Raw genomic sequence first — 15,859 nt, forward strand, 5'->3', positions numbered from 1 at the left:
TGGAAAACTTCCACTTGAACAAGCACATCTGTGTTGCACTGCAGTTTTCCTGAAATAATATTTTATCTGCCCCATGAATTTTTCATGTAGCCATCTCTTCTGAGGAAAAGGACTTATTCTATTATATAGAAGTATCCTATAGCATAAGGATTAAAACACCTATTTAATGGAATAACCCACTGCATAAATTCAAATCTTAACAAAGGAAATAAGGAAAACCACATTGTTAAGATTTCTTAAGACAAGAAAGGACAAGTAAGAGGAAGGGGTTTGTGTTTACACTTTAAACAACATAACCAAAATTAAGTAAATTCTTTGGCTTAAGTAGGCTATTTCTTCCTATAGAGTACTCTGCAAATAGGAGGAGGTCAGATAGATTTAATATTGTTCCTAGATTATGATACCAAACTGCAAAAACATGCAAGAATAAAATTAGTTCTAAACTCCAATTCTCTACCAGCAAAAATACAGCCTATGTAAATGCCTTAATAATTCTCAGAAGTAGAGGAACATGAAACTGCAAATTAAAAATTACTTACTGCAGTCACTAATTTGATGGCACATAACTGTAGTTCACTGACGTTTTCTACAAAGAAAGGTGTTATTCCCATAGATGATACCTATCAACAGAAAGAAGTTATTGCAAGTATATACTTCTCTTAAGTGTACAATAAAAGCCATTAAAGATTTGAGCATTAAATGCTCTTCTCCTGCAGATTACATACTACACAACAAACTAGTCACTGATGTTAATAATTCAAAAGTTTGTACTGATTTCATACTTCATGACAGAAATTCTTCTGATAAAACTTACCTGAAGAATAGTTGTATCGGTGAGAAGCTGTATCTCTAGTAACTCTGACAAACTGCTGACAATGTCACAAACTTTGTTATACAACATCACTATAACTCTTTGCTTGTGGGTGGAACACTTGGCACGTTTTGCTTTTGAACTTAAAACGCCACCTAGAAAATAAAAAATATCTTTATTATTTTTTTCAGTGTTTCACATCAAATATTAGAAAGATGATCATCTTCCTCAAAAAATGTCCCCAAAATAACTCCATGACTACAGCTTTGTAAATGCAATTGCTTACAGAAGAAAAACTATTTAGTAGAATCAGCTGGAAAGCAAAAATTTCATATTTTCATAATTGCTCTGAATTCTGGATCCAAGATTTTTAAAACCGTTCTTGAAGTTGGACACCCACATCTGAAGGTATGTATATGACAACAAAATGCTAAATGCAAAATATTTAGCATACTAACCACCATGAGGATCCACTCTATACACAGGATCATACTGAGGATAGAGAGTGTTCTGCAAATGAAATTTTGTGTATTGAATAACTCTTTCTATTACGTCCTCAATATATACAGCTTTAGGCATATTTGGTGATGTCATAATATTGATAGCAGTAAGACAAGCATCAGCAGATTTTGTCACTCTCTCCATAATAAGATCTCTCCATAATCTCTCCTCATCTTCAGTGTCATTGTTCTGTAACAGGCAATAAAAAACAAGATAGTGTGAACAAGAAGTCATATTTTTATCCTTACCAAGTAAAAGATAACATTATTTTAATATACTTAAATACACACACGTACAAAATGATGTATTTCCTTTATGATACAAAAATAGTTTGCTTTAGAAATCAACTAATGTTTTTTTTTTACTAGCAACAGGTTTGTAACCCTAAGTTACAAGTCTTCAATATCTCACTGTATTCTTCTGGTAAAACACAAAGAAGCTTTCTGTGTATCATCGGGAAGCAGTATGAAGGAAGACTGCCATGTTCTCTACTTAAGAATGATGTACCTTAATCAAAATCTAAACTCATTCATCTAGTGTTTTCTTCAGTGGCCTATGCACACCAGTTGCTGCTTTGATCAGTCTAATTTTTGCCACTAGAGGGAATTCTTACACAAAAAGACTGTTAAGTCACACAAAACTCATGAGAATATGACTTCCTCCAAAGACCGACTCATCTATTATCAATGGGTTTAAAACACGTCTTATCAAATATGACCATTTAGATTTATCACAGGGTATAGAAACTCTGTATTTCTGTGTTTGTACAAGTTATAAAAACAAACATACATGAGGTTAATTATGACCACCCAGCACTACTGAAATATTGTAATAACATTATTAATACTAAAGCCAGGTGGAATTTTTAATAACTTCTCTGATACAGATAAAAAGAATCTTTCCTGCCTGTATAACAGCACAGTTCAACACTGTTGGCTTTCCTTGTAAAAATAAGGGGTTGGTGAAACCATATCAACTTTTTCCCTTTGGGGTAAGAGAATCTAAAAATATCACAGTGCATTATATATATGAGAGAGAGTGAGATATTTGAAAAATCAACAGAAATCTGCAAATCAGGAGATCCCTGTAAATTTCTTGCATAGAATGGCTTTAAATCATTTGTTCCTTAGATAAAGGAGGCTTTAAAAAAAAAACAACCACAAACAAAAACCTACAGAACAAAAACCCAAGTAGTTTTAAATCTTTTCTATTTTTTTTTTGCTCATTAATCTTGGAAATAAAACAAATCTGCAAGTGCAATCTGCCTCTGAAAAATATCCTGACACGGAGGTAGGATATTTTCACTGCACTGTAAAAGAAATAAGCTTACTCCTTAGCAGAGGCTTTCTTTGTCATAATGACCTGAATCATGTTTAATGGGTTTTAAGAAAAATCTAAAACTTGTTTGGCTAAAGATTGCTTCTTTTTTAATCCAAGCTTTGTCTCTGAATTGCAATCATTGGACAATTTAATTAACTGCTTAATAATCTTGAGTTTTACTACAAAAAACTAAAAGAAAAATATCACTTTAAAGACATTGGCATAAAGACTCAATCATATTGAATTAGAGCAGGTAAACCAGCACCTTCTTTTCACTTATTTTTCATATTGCTAAAGACATTCAGAACCATATACTGAAACTTTGAAAACCCAACAAACTATCTAGATGAAAATATTTAGGTACAAATAATGTGTCTCTATTTTCATTTTCAAATTCTTCCTTTCCAATATACATAATTACTCTCTATTTCTGCAGCTCCAAAATTTAAAACATCTAGCGACTGCTCATACATGGAAGGTGCCAGGACTGAAAGCTGTTGCTGGCACTCATCTTCTCTTTGCAGCCCTCTCACAGCCCCACTAACACTGGGGCTCTGGGCTTCCCTAGCCACCAAACAGTCCTCTCTGTCTCACTTTTTTCCCCATAAAATTCAAGAACTCTATTCTTGCTAGAATATAATTTTGACTAGAAAGTGTAGAAATAAATAAATAAATAAATAAAATGTGTAATATCACATTTCGGCTTCATAAAAAACTCCGAATCCCCATGTAGTTTTAGGTATAGCAGACACCCCCCCCCCCCCCCAAATCTTAAATTTCCTGTTAATTTTATGTTGATAACTTCAACTTTGCAGCACAAGAGCAGACCTAAATAAAGCACTTTCTCAGTTCTTAATGCTCAGAAGAATATGCTCTACGTAAAAGCTGTAATACTTCTTCCATTGTGTAAGGGATGTTTTATGGACACGTAGAAAAATAGCAAAGAAATGTCCAATGGTGCAAGTTACACCAGTTACCATGAATATTTAAGGATGAAACTATAATATTTAAAATTAAGTCATAAGACAAGTCAATTGCTCCCAATACATCTGTTAGTTATCAGGACTATAGTAAAACATGTTTAGTATTGAAAGAATATAATGAATTGAATTTTACTTCAAATCTTAAAATTTGGCAATCTCTTAATCACATACATATTAAATCAGAAATTCCTTTCTCACACACACACACACAGTATTTGAAACTATCACTATATGGGACTCAAGTGAAGAAAACCCTATTCTACACAATGGTGTGAAACGATGTAATTTGAAACTCACATGGTTAAGTAATGTAGAAAGCTTTGATCCATCTTGAATATTCTTCTCCAAAATATTCAGGACTTTTACTGTTTTATCTGTTGAGAGCTAAAACAAGAAACAAAACACATCAAACAACTGTAGGAACATAAAGGCTTCCAGATTGCTGAAAAAAATGTCCATGGATGAAGGATAGAACATGTTATGTAATCTGACAAACTTAAATTAGTAAGTAATCTGAGATAGGGAGTGGATCTTGACTTGTCTGGTTTCAGACACAGCATGATTGAGAATGCTGATAATAGAATTAAACTAGTGAAATATGTTCTAAGACTGCAATCAAACTGCATTTTTAACCAGCAAAATCCATAGAAATGTATTTAAAACTGCATATCTGTAATTAATGTTGTATAGTTATACACTTTTGCTTCTAGAAACAGAAATTTACCAAATCCAAGTATCAATCACAAATTCTAACTGACCATATAGAGCTTTATTAAGAGAAAATCCAAATTCTATGGACAAGCAGAAATAAAATTCCCTGATACTTGAGTGGTAATAAAAAGGAAATGTATTCTTAATAACTGTGTTAACTTTGAAAAACTAGCATGTTGAAAAAAAAGTAACTCAAACTCACTTACTGATGTTCTACAGAATTATAATTAAATAATCTGTAGAATATGCTAAACTCCAGGAAAGTCAGTTTCATTCATCCAGATACTATTGGTGCTCACCTTTAGAAGCAAGAAAATTCTGATTTTATGTATACATGTATGTATGTATGCATGTATGTAAGAAAAACAGAGAACAGAGGTTAAGGGTGAGAACTATCAGGAAAGAGAAACACTCAGGCTGATAACATGCTACAAAGGAAGGTAGGGAGATCGAAGAAAAGGCCAGGAAGACTATCTAAATCTTGGATTAAAGAAAACCCTTCAGAGTGACTCATATAATAAGTGGCTTCACAGATACTTCATAAACATAGTAAGTGGTCATGAGCAGGCAGAGTAAGAATTTAACACAAGACTGTCCAAAGCAAAGAGTTCTAGGAAGATAAGGAAAGCAAGAACATTGTTTCTAGAGGTGTGATACCAACAGTTTGTGCCAACAGAAAGTTCCCTTGAACTGAAGTCAGGAAGAGCATGGCAAAGAAACCACAATATGCAGTCTACAGAAAATTAATCTTATTATCACCTGGGGCATTAAATGTTCTAAGTTTGAAAGGACTCTTTGGAAAGAGGAAGGAAGTAGGCAATTCAGTGTGATGCTGGATGGACATCATACATTTACATTGCACTAATGGCATATATCAGAAAGGGTGGGGTTTTTGACTTTGCCAGCAGGTTCTGTTTTACCATGGTTGCTCAAAACTAGCTGTAAGGAGCAAAGCCGATAGGCTGATGTGCTTTTGTGAAAGTAGATTAATTATTTTAGATTTTACTGCTCAGGCATGTGTTACCTCTTGGCATATAGTGCTCTGAGTCAGTGCTAACACAGAAGGACAATTCAACAAAAATGTCTCAGCTTCAGAGACAGTAACAGTTAAGATGTGGTAACTTTTTAAGCACTTCAGCTAAGTCAGCAGAAGCACAACTGTTCACAGTATCTGTCACATACACACCTGAAGAGGGTGGAATATTACAGGGGACACAAGTTTTTGTATGTTTAACAAAATTAAATGTTCAAAAAGAGTTAAATACTATGAAGATGTACCTTGTCCATAATGCCCATTGCCTTGATTTTCGCAGATTCACTACCCAACTCACTAAGCTGATGCTTTCCCAGTAGCAATTCCTGTGGAATCTCATCATCATCGCCTTAAAAAAAAAAAAAAAATTAAAAAATTAACAATCATATTTCTAATAAGACTTCAAGGAAACCAGTATTTTACAGCCAATAAGAAAAAGCCAACTGAAGAAAAAGAACTGATTTTCCAAATAGCTAGCATCTAATACTTCCATCTAATGAAGACTGATGATGACAACTTTTGGTTGTGTTAAAATGATGACTTGTTAAATATGACTGAAAGTCATAAATTAAAAATATTTTTAATATAGCAAAATCCATTTATTGCAGCTCTTGTGCCATCACCCTCATTTCAGTAAAACAAATATTAAATGATTGTAGTCCTAATTCTAAAGTTCAAATCTGGGGAAGGGCAATAGATGAAAAACACATAGGAAATTAAGTACCTTGGGATACACTATGTCTTAATCACATTTACCCTTACAAAAAACCCCATGATGTTACAAGACATAGAGAAAGAACCAATTACTTCACTTTTTAATCCAAGGTTGTAGACACCATTGCTGTAGTGATTTGTTTACTATGCTCCTCCCCTTGTTCTAATCTTGTAACAAAGATGGTAGGAAAAAAATTAACAAATGCTCCATTATCCATTTCAATAAAAAGTCATTTTGGTCAACCTGAACTACTTCATCAGACACTTATGCTAAGCTGGCTTATTTTCCACTGAAATGGATAAGGAGCATACAGTGATTCAGTGCCTCACCCATAAGTGCATAAGCACTCTGCTGCTGAATTGAATAATGAAGCTCTGTTAAGCCAAAGGCCACAACAGATGCAAAATTATGCACCTCAGACATTACTGGCAAGAGAACCATCTTACATTAGTGTTGTTTACAAAGATATGTTTGACAGAAGATAACACCCTAATGACATCCCAAAGAGGTATGTATCCTTTCCACTCCAGGAGACTATTATTTGTCTCATTGTGATTTATGTCCCTTTTGGATTCTGCAGGGAGGAAGAAGGAGGATCTTCTTCCTGTAGCAGCAAGTGAAATTGGAAAGGTAAAGGCCTCCACTCAAGGTAGAAGACATATAAATGCAGTATACTGTAGCATGTATCACAGGCAATTAAATCACAAAGAAGGAAGTTTGAAAATACTGAGATGCAAATTTTTTTGTTTCTTGTGTTTCTAATTGGGGGAAGCATTTTGAAAATTTCTGACATATTACCAAAAGCTGTAAAATCCATGTCTTCTAAATTTTCCAAAATATTCTCTATCGAAGCAGTAAATCTTTTGAAAGTTGAAGAATCCATCATTTCTGGTGAAAAAAGAAATGTGTATATAATTATTTTCTATACAAACCAGAAAATACAAACTGTAGAAAATAAATCTTCTAACATTACCTTCAGGTGTTAGTTTAGGTTCATAAGCTTTCCTCTTCTTTTGTTTTTCTTTTTTCTTCATTTTTCTAGCCACTAATTAAGAGAATAAATGATTGTTTACATTTTTAAGGCTTATATTCAATACTGCATGTAAAGATGTTTATTTTAAAATGTTTAACGTATCCTTTAAAAATGCACTAGTATTGTGGAAGAAAAGAAAATTTTTAAAATACTCATTTACCCTCACTGAGGCTAGGAGGAGGAGAATAATCATCCATATCAGAGTCATCGGGACTGCGATTACGGTAACGGCCACTACCAGAAGTCCTCCTTCCTTCATGATAATAACTACTTCTCCTATGGTCACCAGAACTTCTTCTGTCATGTTCTTCATACTCCCAAGCTTCATCTCTATCCTTTTTATGTCTTTTACGAGAAGCTAGAAATGAAATGCATTTTCATTATAAGTACAAAAATTCTACTTTTAATAGCTCAAAATTATACATTTGCAAGTTAAACACCATCATATAGATGTTCTGTAAACCAAGTAAACACTCTAAAACTATCATATAAAATTCTGTTATGGCATTATTCTAACAATTTCTTTTGAATTACATAAAAACTGTGCCTGAAACTGGCAAAGACACCAGCAAACATTTAAAAATACAAATTTACAGGGCATTTGTCCTTTTAAACAAAGTCAGGAAAGTAGAACAAATCAAAATAATTTTCATCCTTTCATAAGAGAACATTGAGATAATTTCTTCAGTTATCTAAATTGTGACTACTAGTGGGTGTCCATGTTCCAACTCAGTGATTGCTTTGCCCATCTAACACAGCAAGTTCCAATGAGACTTGGCAACCTAGTTGCTTAAAGATACTCTGTTTTGCTAAGACAACTAAAATTTTGTCTTGATATATATTGCAGGAAATTCAGTGTAAAGGAGAAAGCTGGAGTCACAATTCTGGGCCAGGCAGCGAGTATATACCACAGAAGGTTATTAGAACCAGTTTTAAGTCAGGACCAAAAAGCCTTGCAGAACTGAATGTAAAAAAAATTGGGATAAATGTTCCATACAGAAACAGAAACTTGGTGGAAATAAAGTGTGTGTGTGTGGGGGGGGAAATGGAGAGTTCTTTGTTGTTTTCAAAGACAGTCTTGAAGGGGAGAGGGTGCTAAGATGTAATAGAAAAAGGATATGGAGGAGGAGGTAATTTCATCCATGAAATCAGCCAACTCTCCATTATCTAAGGTAACTGGGCTAGCAAAGAGACGTCTAACAGAGACTGTGCTGTGGAGATCAAAATGGCTCCAAAACATTACAGTCTAGACTAGCAGAGTTTATTATTCTTGTGAACTTGCATATAACAGCCCTGACATCTGTGTGTCTCTACCAAATTCTCCTGAAGTTTAGAGGTATGACTGTATATAGGGTTGTTTCTGAGCAAAATGGCTCCAAGCGTTCAGACAGAACTGGAACAGAACTGACAAGTTCTTTCCACAACCCCAGTTTATTGAGAAGCATAGGAAACATACCAGGATATACTCACACCTGGTATAGTACCAGGATATAGTCAATAGTCAGCCCAGGCTCAGAACTAATAAAAACAACATTGAACCTGTGGTGATACTAATGCTCTGCACTGCACCCTAGAGGGCTCCCACTTCTGAAAACATAGTACGAAATTTCTGCACAGAGGTGGTCCAAGTGTTTAAGGTAATAACTTAGTTCATGCTTTGAGCTGTTCTGCTTATGGACCAGACTTGCTTCTGGAGGCAGTACAGTCATGTTCACAAGGCCTGAGCTATTAACACTGTAGTTCTAAAACGGTTGAGAGTTAACTGTGAAGAATCGGAGAGCTGTCAAGGATACTTGAAGTGAGCATATTGGAGAAGAAAATAGGAGGTTTATGGGAAAAGAGTTTACACATCTTAACTGATTCTTTTCCCCCCATGAGATAGTATTTTGTGGAGGTAGATGAAATCTGTCTCCACAGTTTACAAATCATCAGTATCAATTTAAGCTCTGTAGGACAAATTCTGACCCCAGCTACATCTCCATGAGAAAAGTAACTTCCAATATTGCTTTCCAGCAGAAATTTAAATTGACCAGTTTATCAATGCTGCACGACACAACAGAATGTGTTACAGTTGTGTTGGCTCCGCAAGGCAAATAAGATGAACATGGGAACAGCTATTCACAATCAGTCATTGCTCTACAAAGTTTATTTTGAAGTAGATAAAAATTACTAAAAATGTAAGTATTAATAATATTTCAAGAGTTATTATTAATTTTATACATAAACAAAGACTATCTGGAATATAAACACCCAATTTCCTTCTGAATTCTGCCAAACATTTATGCAATAACACATTTAGCACTAATTGTATGAGAATGATTTAATCAATTTTTAATTTCTCATCATTTAACGGAATGCCCCTTCTTCATGAGATACTCAAAGAAATTCCTCTTCTATAACATTCACTATTTCATATTTTTTACAGTTCAATTTTAGACAACCAAAAGAATTCTGAAATACATATTTGTAACAGTACAAATCTATTCAGTGTACTTGTCACAAATCTTTCATTCTCTTGATCATTTTGTCTCATTTTAACTCAGTTCAGTTCTACAGTATCCTTTGAGAAATATTATAATTTATTTTTAAACCAGATGTCCTCAATGAATTGTTTAGAATGATGGCCAGATCTCAAGTGGATATAGTGAACCTAGAATCCCTTAAAACATATCATTACTGTGAAAGTTTTCCTTAATTTGCTTTACTTTGTATTTAAGAATTTCAACAGCCACTGTGTCTAATAGGTAGATTAAGATCTCTCTGAAATTCCTGACAATCCTCTCCATTCCCAACCAACTTAAATAATTTTGCTTTACTTATTCTTTTTTTAATTCACTTTTTCAGATTATTAACATCATTAACAGGTGAAATGATACAGTAAACAGAGAATATAGAATCCTGAATGAAGCAAATCATCTGATTACAAGTTACCTCAAGATCTCATACTCATGGTCACAGCAGCATTATTCAGTTATATTTTAAATGAAAAACAAACAAAAAAAAGGACATTCTTTTCTGCTTCTTTGATAAAGATCAGAGGTATCGCTATTATAATTTTTACGCGTATGTGTGCATACGCATTGCATATCTGTTGGACAAGAACTTGAAACGTATTAAAAAAACAGGACAAACAAATCTTTCTCTTTTGGACCCTAAGAAAGACTAAGAAGCAAAACATTATGTTTTACAAAAGTTCAGTAAGATGTTTAGATAAGCAAAGGTGAAAAGAGTCTAAACTTGGAAAAAAATCATTATAAGCAAGATGCCTTCTCAGGTTAACAGCAATAGGCACTTCTCCTGTAGCCCTACATAGGTAACAGAGCTAAGATGTTACTCAGACTGAACTGATTCATTCCATTTTAACGGAGTTTCTTTTCAGTGTTGGCTAACTGAACTACCATAGAGACAAACTAACTACACTCTTATTTGTAAGTAGGAAATCCCTTCCTAACTTAGAGGCATATAACACGTTTTTGACACTTATGAACTTTACCTGATTGCACAGCAAAAGTCTAACTACAAACGTCCTCTTCCTTTGAAATCACTTAATTCAAAAATAGTACCATCAGTAAATGCTATTTTGAGAAACCACTAGCAATAATTCCAGTTTTTCAAGCAATATAGCATGGAAATAATAGAAGAAAAAATATTTTAAGAAACTTCTGGGTGCTATCATTCTCAATTTATCATGTCAGAAAAATTCAAGAGGGGATCATTTGCTTTTCTTACCAATGAAACTCAGAATAATTTAAAATGTATTTACTGAAATTTTTCTTTGCATAGCTTTGTGTGCAAGTTTTCTGAGCTGCTTTACAGGATATTTTCTCTGATTGGTTAAAAATGTTTCATTGCACAACTAAAAAAAAAATCTAGGCAGTGGCTTCCCATAAGGTAATTAGGGAAAGAAATTTAACAACTAGCTGCTTTTCATCTTGAATAACAAATTGAAACCAAGTAATTTTTCTTTTAAAAGAAAAAAAGGTTCTTGGCCAAGTAGTTGTCTGGACAGCAAATTTGTTTTCTTATGTTTTAGGGTAGCCAACAAAAAACCCCCAGTATATCTTTTTGTAAAAGCAAAATATTAGCCTTCTTTAGGAGTAGGAAGAGAATGATGTACTACTTACATTCAAAAACTTCTTCACCGTCATTGTCTTCATCAGAACTGATTTCAGCATATTTTGGTTTCTCATTAACTGTGCTACGTTTGCGCTTGTTCATTTTCACACGTTCACAAAGCGGCATGGTGGATTCAATTTCTGCCAGGAGCTCAGGAGGCAACTCCTTTAACACTGACTGATCTATGCTACCTATTAATGGAGAGCAAGAAGAGTAAATGTGAACCTGAAGATAATAATAAGGGCCCAACACTACAGTCCTTTCTCAGGAACTGCTTACGGTATACCCACTAATAAATAATACCACAGTTAGATATACTTGGATGTATTTGACAGCCCTTTCTAAAGTTGCATTTATTGTTCACACTGCAATTAGAAATTAACATAATAAATTGCATACACATCTTCTTCAATAAAATATTTTGTCAGGCAAATAAACAAATTCAAATTGGTGAATTTCCTTTGTAAAAAAACATCCTTGCTCTACTTCCACAAAATTTATTCTTATTTTGGTTCATCCTCTGAATTCACCAGGTTTTCTAACAGTGTAGGTAAATTAAGGATTCATTATGCCTCATTAACAGTTCTGTTTATTCTCATTCATATTATTTAGTGTACACAAGACAGTAATCTTCCCTTTTCCAGTAGGTAGAGACAATCTGTGGCAGAATCTCTGGGGCCTTATCCCTAAATACAGACCAAATCACTGACATCCCAACCTCTGCCTCAGATATTTTTCTTACCTCCTCCTAGTAGTTTTATAATGCAACCCAAATTTTTGCTTGATTTTGTTACAAAGCATAGTTGAAAGATTTTTATTTAATATAAACAAACAGCAAGCTGAACCACATCAGGTTTCTTTTCCACAGAGGTAAATAGTTAGACATCATCACACAATTCTCATCACATTTTGAAACTACAATTAGGCCCATATGAAGTCAGTATGAAGGAGATTTACAGTCAAAATATTTTACAAGTGACACAAGGAAACCAAATTAATTTAAAAGCATTTCTTGGGGTTTTGTTTATTTGATGTCTTACCTTTATTTATCAAAGAATCTATTGCACAGATTTTAAGATTATCGGACTAAACTGTTAACCGTTTTCCAACAACAGAACAAATGCCTTTGTCATAAGTGCCTCTCTCTCCTTCCCAAGGCATACTATATTATTTAGACAGAGAAGAAATTACCTGCCAATTGCTATACACACAAAAAAAAATCCTCCAAAAATAATCTTCTGGATGATAATTTACTTTTTTAATTACATTCACTATATCACTAACATAATTTTCTAAAATTTATTTCCATTTTTACACTAATATCCCATCTTCTAATCCAAGCTTAGTCTTCCCCCCCCTTAAACAACTTTAAGTGGAATTAGAAGAGCCTTAATATGAGAAAATAGTTTCCAGCAACAAAATTTTTTTTTAAAAGTCTCATATATTGCTGGCTTCACATACCTCTACATCCATAAAAACTGCCTGTAAGCAATGAAACTAATGATGAGAAAATTATTTTTCTATAATTCTCAGGTATGTTCACAGCAAGTCATCCCATTTAAGTGCATTTTAAAAAAAGATTTAACTTAAAATTCTGGGGTTTTCAAACTGAGGTAGGGAAATATCTATAAAGTAAAACTGATAGCAAAAGTTGTCCCTGCTTCCCCCATGCTGTGGTCACTCTTATTTATTTGCTTTAAGTTGCCATCCTTTGATAATCACCACCTGCCAAAGTTACCCAAATTCTCAATATTGCTTTCAAAAATGCTAGAAAACATTTCACAGTGTGGTTTACCATGGCGCTGTGAAATGATTATTCTTTGCAGGCTGGGCACTTGACTGAAGATAGGCAGAGGTATGACAGCACAGACAGATCAGTTCCTCTGTGTGTACCACCAGCTGACTGGATGCCAGCCAGGTCTAATCTGGATGCTGCATAGTCATGTCTGAGCAGTGGTGTCCCCACACTAATAGTCCATGTCTCTTTGTACACCTATACAGTGTCTGAAGAGAGTTAGCTTACATTCAGCCCCAGACTGGAGGAAAATTTGCACATATATGTTTTAAGACAATTTCCACAGGTGAAATTGCTAGAGGACCTCAGATCCTGTTTTTTTAACATATTCTCAATTTCATGCACTGTTGGTAATTTCATTGAAATCAGTGGGACAACACACAGAGCATAAAGCCTACAGCAAATCTGGCCAAGATACTGCAAAAACCAGCTGCAAGTAAAGGAACAAAAGTTGCATTAAGATTCATACAGATGCTTAAAAGCTAGATGGGCTAGATGCACTTACACTAACAGGAGTATTTTCTACAAATATATCTTTAAGCCTCTCCCAGTCTACAATGAAAAGTAAATTTAAAAACAGAAAAACTAGCAAGACAGATTGCTTGGAGAGGAAATCAGAAAAGGAAACAAATCAGTAATGGATTGTATACCTAGCTTGGCAAGAGTTCCATGACCAAATTCTAATTCAATTTCAAACTCAATTTCAAAACTATGTCTGAGTGTTTCATGATGTAATTTTAAGATTGTGATCATTGCTTTGAGGAACTGTTAGAACAGAATTGTTCTTTATTTTCCTTATACTGTGCACAAAGAACATCTTAGTAAAATGAAAGGTGATATATTTTAAGTAAGAAAACCCTTAAAAAACAAAAAACCCCAAAACAAGAAACAAAAATCACAGGCTACTCTCTTACCTCCTAGGAATATCTATTCTTGCTTTCCTTACTGATTTTGTTCCTGGGGTAGAACACTACTCAATCTTTAAAAATAAGTCAATTACCACAGTGTTAATTAGACATCAATGAAAAAATAAAAATGCAAGTACTTTAAATATTTGGAAAAATAACTCTATTTCCTTCTCAAAAGTTCCAAGTTTTCTATGTTCTCCAATGCTAAATTCAACTAATGCTTAAACTGCACTCTCTCTTGTTACAGATATTTCAGATGACAGTATAAGCTTCCCCCTTTTTCTTTTATTAGGGAATATGAAAAGCTTTCTTTATTCAAGAAGGGAATAGCAGAAAAGAGAACAAATAGAATTACTGTAAAGTGCTCTATAAGCCATCTATAAAGTTTTTGTTTCTGTCACAATGTTCCCTGGAACAAGTCTGCTGCATGCCCAGTTTCCTTAGCTGCTGAGGACTGTAAATAACTACTACTGCTACTTCCATAACTATAAGGGACAGTTAATACAGTGGAAACAATCCATATCAGTTTGCTTATATGGTTACTTTAAAAAACTCATGACATCAAAATGGCCTGTTTGCACATACATCTATTGCAACAAATGAACAAGTGCTTGAAGAAAAACTGCCCCTGAAGTTAATTTCAAAACTAAGGTTTATGTTAATGAAGTCTTTTGCATAAATTAGAAATTTAAGTTTAGCCACTCCCCACATTCTGGAACTTCTACACTAATGAATTGCCACAAATCTTCATTTTGACAATAAAAATAAAAACTTACAGATTACAGCTCAATTTTGCCCCCCCCCTCACTCTTTTTTAGACACAGAAGACATTAACTGCCTACTGGACTCTTCTTATTTTGCTGATGACTAGTATATCCAGTCTTGCTGTTATTCCACAGAGGCCAAGCTCACCTTCCTTACATGTCCTCTCTGAGCATTTGATAGAGGATGTTCCAGTGGTTTTGGGTCTACCTCCCTTATGTATCACCAGCTTACTGTCTAACTTTCTCAAGTCATTTTGGGTCACACTGATAAAACCCCCTGTGTCAGACGAATATACAGGAAGGAAAGCAGTTTCTTTCTGGATTAGCTCAAACAACCTTCAAACTCTGTGCTAAATAAAATATACTTACTCCGTAACAAGAGTGCTGCCTTTCTTGTTGTTGGATAGCCGCATCATTGTAACTACAACAGCACAGACTCACAGCTTAATTCTACTACAACCATTGATGCAGATAAGGTTCTATTTTAGATTAAGAAGTAAAAGAAAAAAGAGGAGATAAAAGTACTTCCCTACTTTATAAAGATGCTTGGAAAATAAACACCCTTTTAAAATAGTTAAGTTCTGTTACAGTATAGCACTCAGGCTCTACAGTGCAAAGGGCCACATGACTACCTGTGATTGATTAACAGCGTACTGGTTAAAGCTGAAAATTTTCAGCTATCCCTTAGTGTGCAAATTTAATTATATCCTTTCCACTCTGCTCTCCCTTAAAATGCTCCAGCATGTTCTTTATATCTGAGTCCTTGGTGATCAGAGTCCTTTGCCTAACAGCATCACACTCTTCCAAATAATTCTGTGCCCTGGAGAGTTTTAAGAACAGAAGGGGAAACACAGGGAAATTGCAAACCTTTTCTCAAAGAGGAATTTAAGGTATGAGGAAAGTACATCTGCTCATAAGACAGAAGTTCTGCTTTTATCTCAATACCATATCATCAGTTGAAAAACACACCATCAAGATGAATACTGATGAAAATAATCTGAGTAGTCATCCATTTACTTCAGTGGCTTTCCTCTTTCCTCTCCCATTCTCTGCCTTAAAGTTTGTGGAAGGGTATACAGCTACATCCTATAAACAGGATATAACCCTCTATTGAGCCCCTTACCCTCACCTTTTGACTACATCCTATAAACAGGATATAACCCTCTATT

General features: G+C 34.3%; 1 protein-coding gene and 1 long non-coding RNA gene across 4 annotated transcripts in view; one reads left to right on the plus strand and one right to left on the minus strand.

Moving 5' to 3' along the window:
• Nucleotides 1-15,859, plus strand: part of LOC138683450 (uncharacterized) — a 630,921-nt gene that overhangs the window by 266,936 nt on the left and 348,126 nt on the right. The gene's annotated exons all lie outside the window — the stretch shown is intronic.
• The window catches only part of LOC104318982 (nipped-B-like protein), a 179,470-nt gene that overhangs the window by 33,525 nt on the left and 130,086 nt on the right, over nucleotides 1-15,859 (minus strand). For all 3 annotated transcript variants that reach the window (XM_069775174.1, XM_069775172.1, XM_069775173.1), the window contains 9 exons: nucleotides 11,232-11,414; nucleotides 7,268-7,465; nucleotides 7,048-7,119; nucleotides 6,873-6,962; nucleotides 5,605-5,708; nucleotides 3,913-3,999; nucleotides 1,270-1,501; nucleotides 815-966; nucleotides 540-620 (listed from right to left, as the gene is read on the minus strand). In XM_069775174.1, coding sequence (XP_069631275.1) covers nucleotides 540-620; nucleotides 815-966; nucleotides 1,270-1,501; nucleotides 3,913-3,999; nucleotides 5,605-5,708; nucleotides 6,873-6,962; nucleotides 7,048-7,119; nucleotides 7,268-7,465; nucleotides 11,232-11,414 — 1,199 coding nt within the window. The remainder of the gene's footprint in view (nucleotides 1-539; nucleotides 621-814; nucleotides 967-1,269; nucleotides 1,502-3,912; nucleotides 4,000-5,604; nucleotides 5,709-6,872; nucleotides 6,963-7,047; nucleotides 7,120-7,267; nucleotides 7,466-11,231; nucleotides 11,415-15,859) is intronic.

Source organism: Haliaeetus albicilla, chromosome W (assembly GCF_947461875.1).
Source record: "Haliaeetus albicilla chromosome W, bHalAlb1.1, whole genome shotgun sequence".
Lineage (NCBI taxonomy): Eukaryota > Metazoa > Chordata > Aves > Accipitriformes > Accipitridae > Haliaeetus > Haliaeetus albicilla.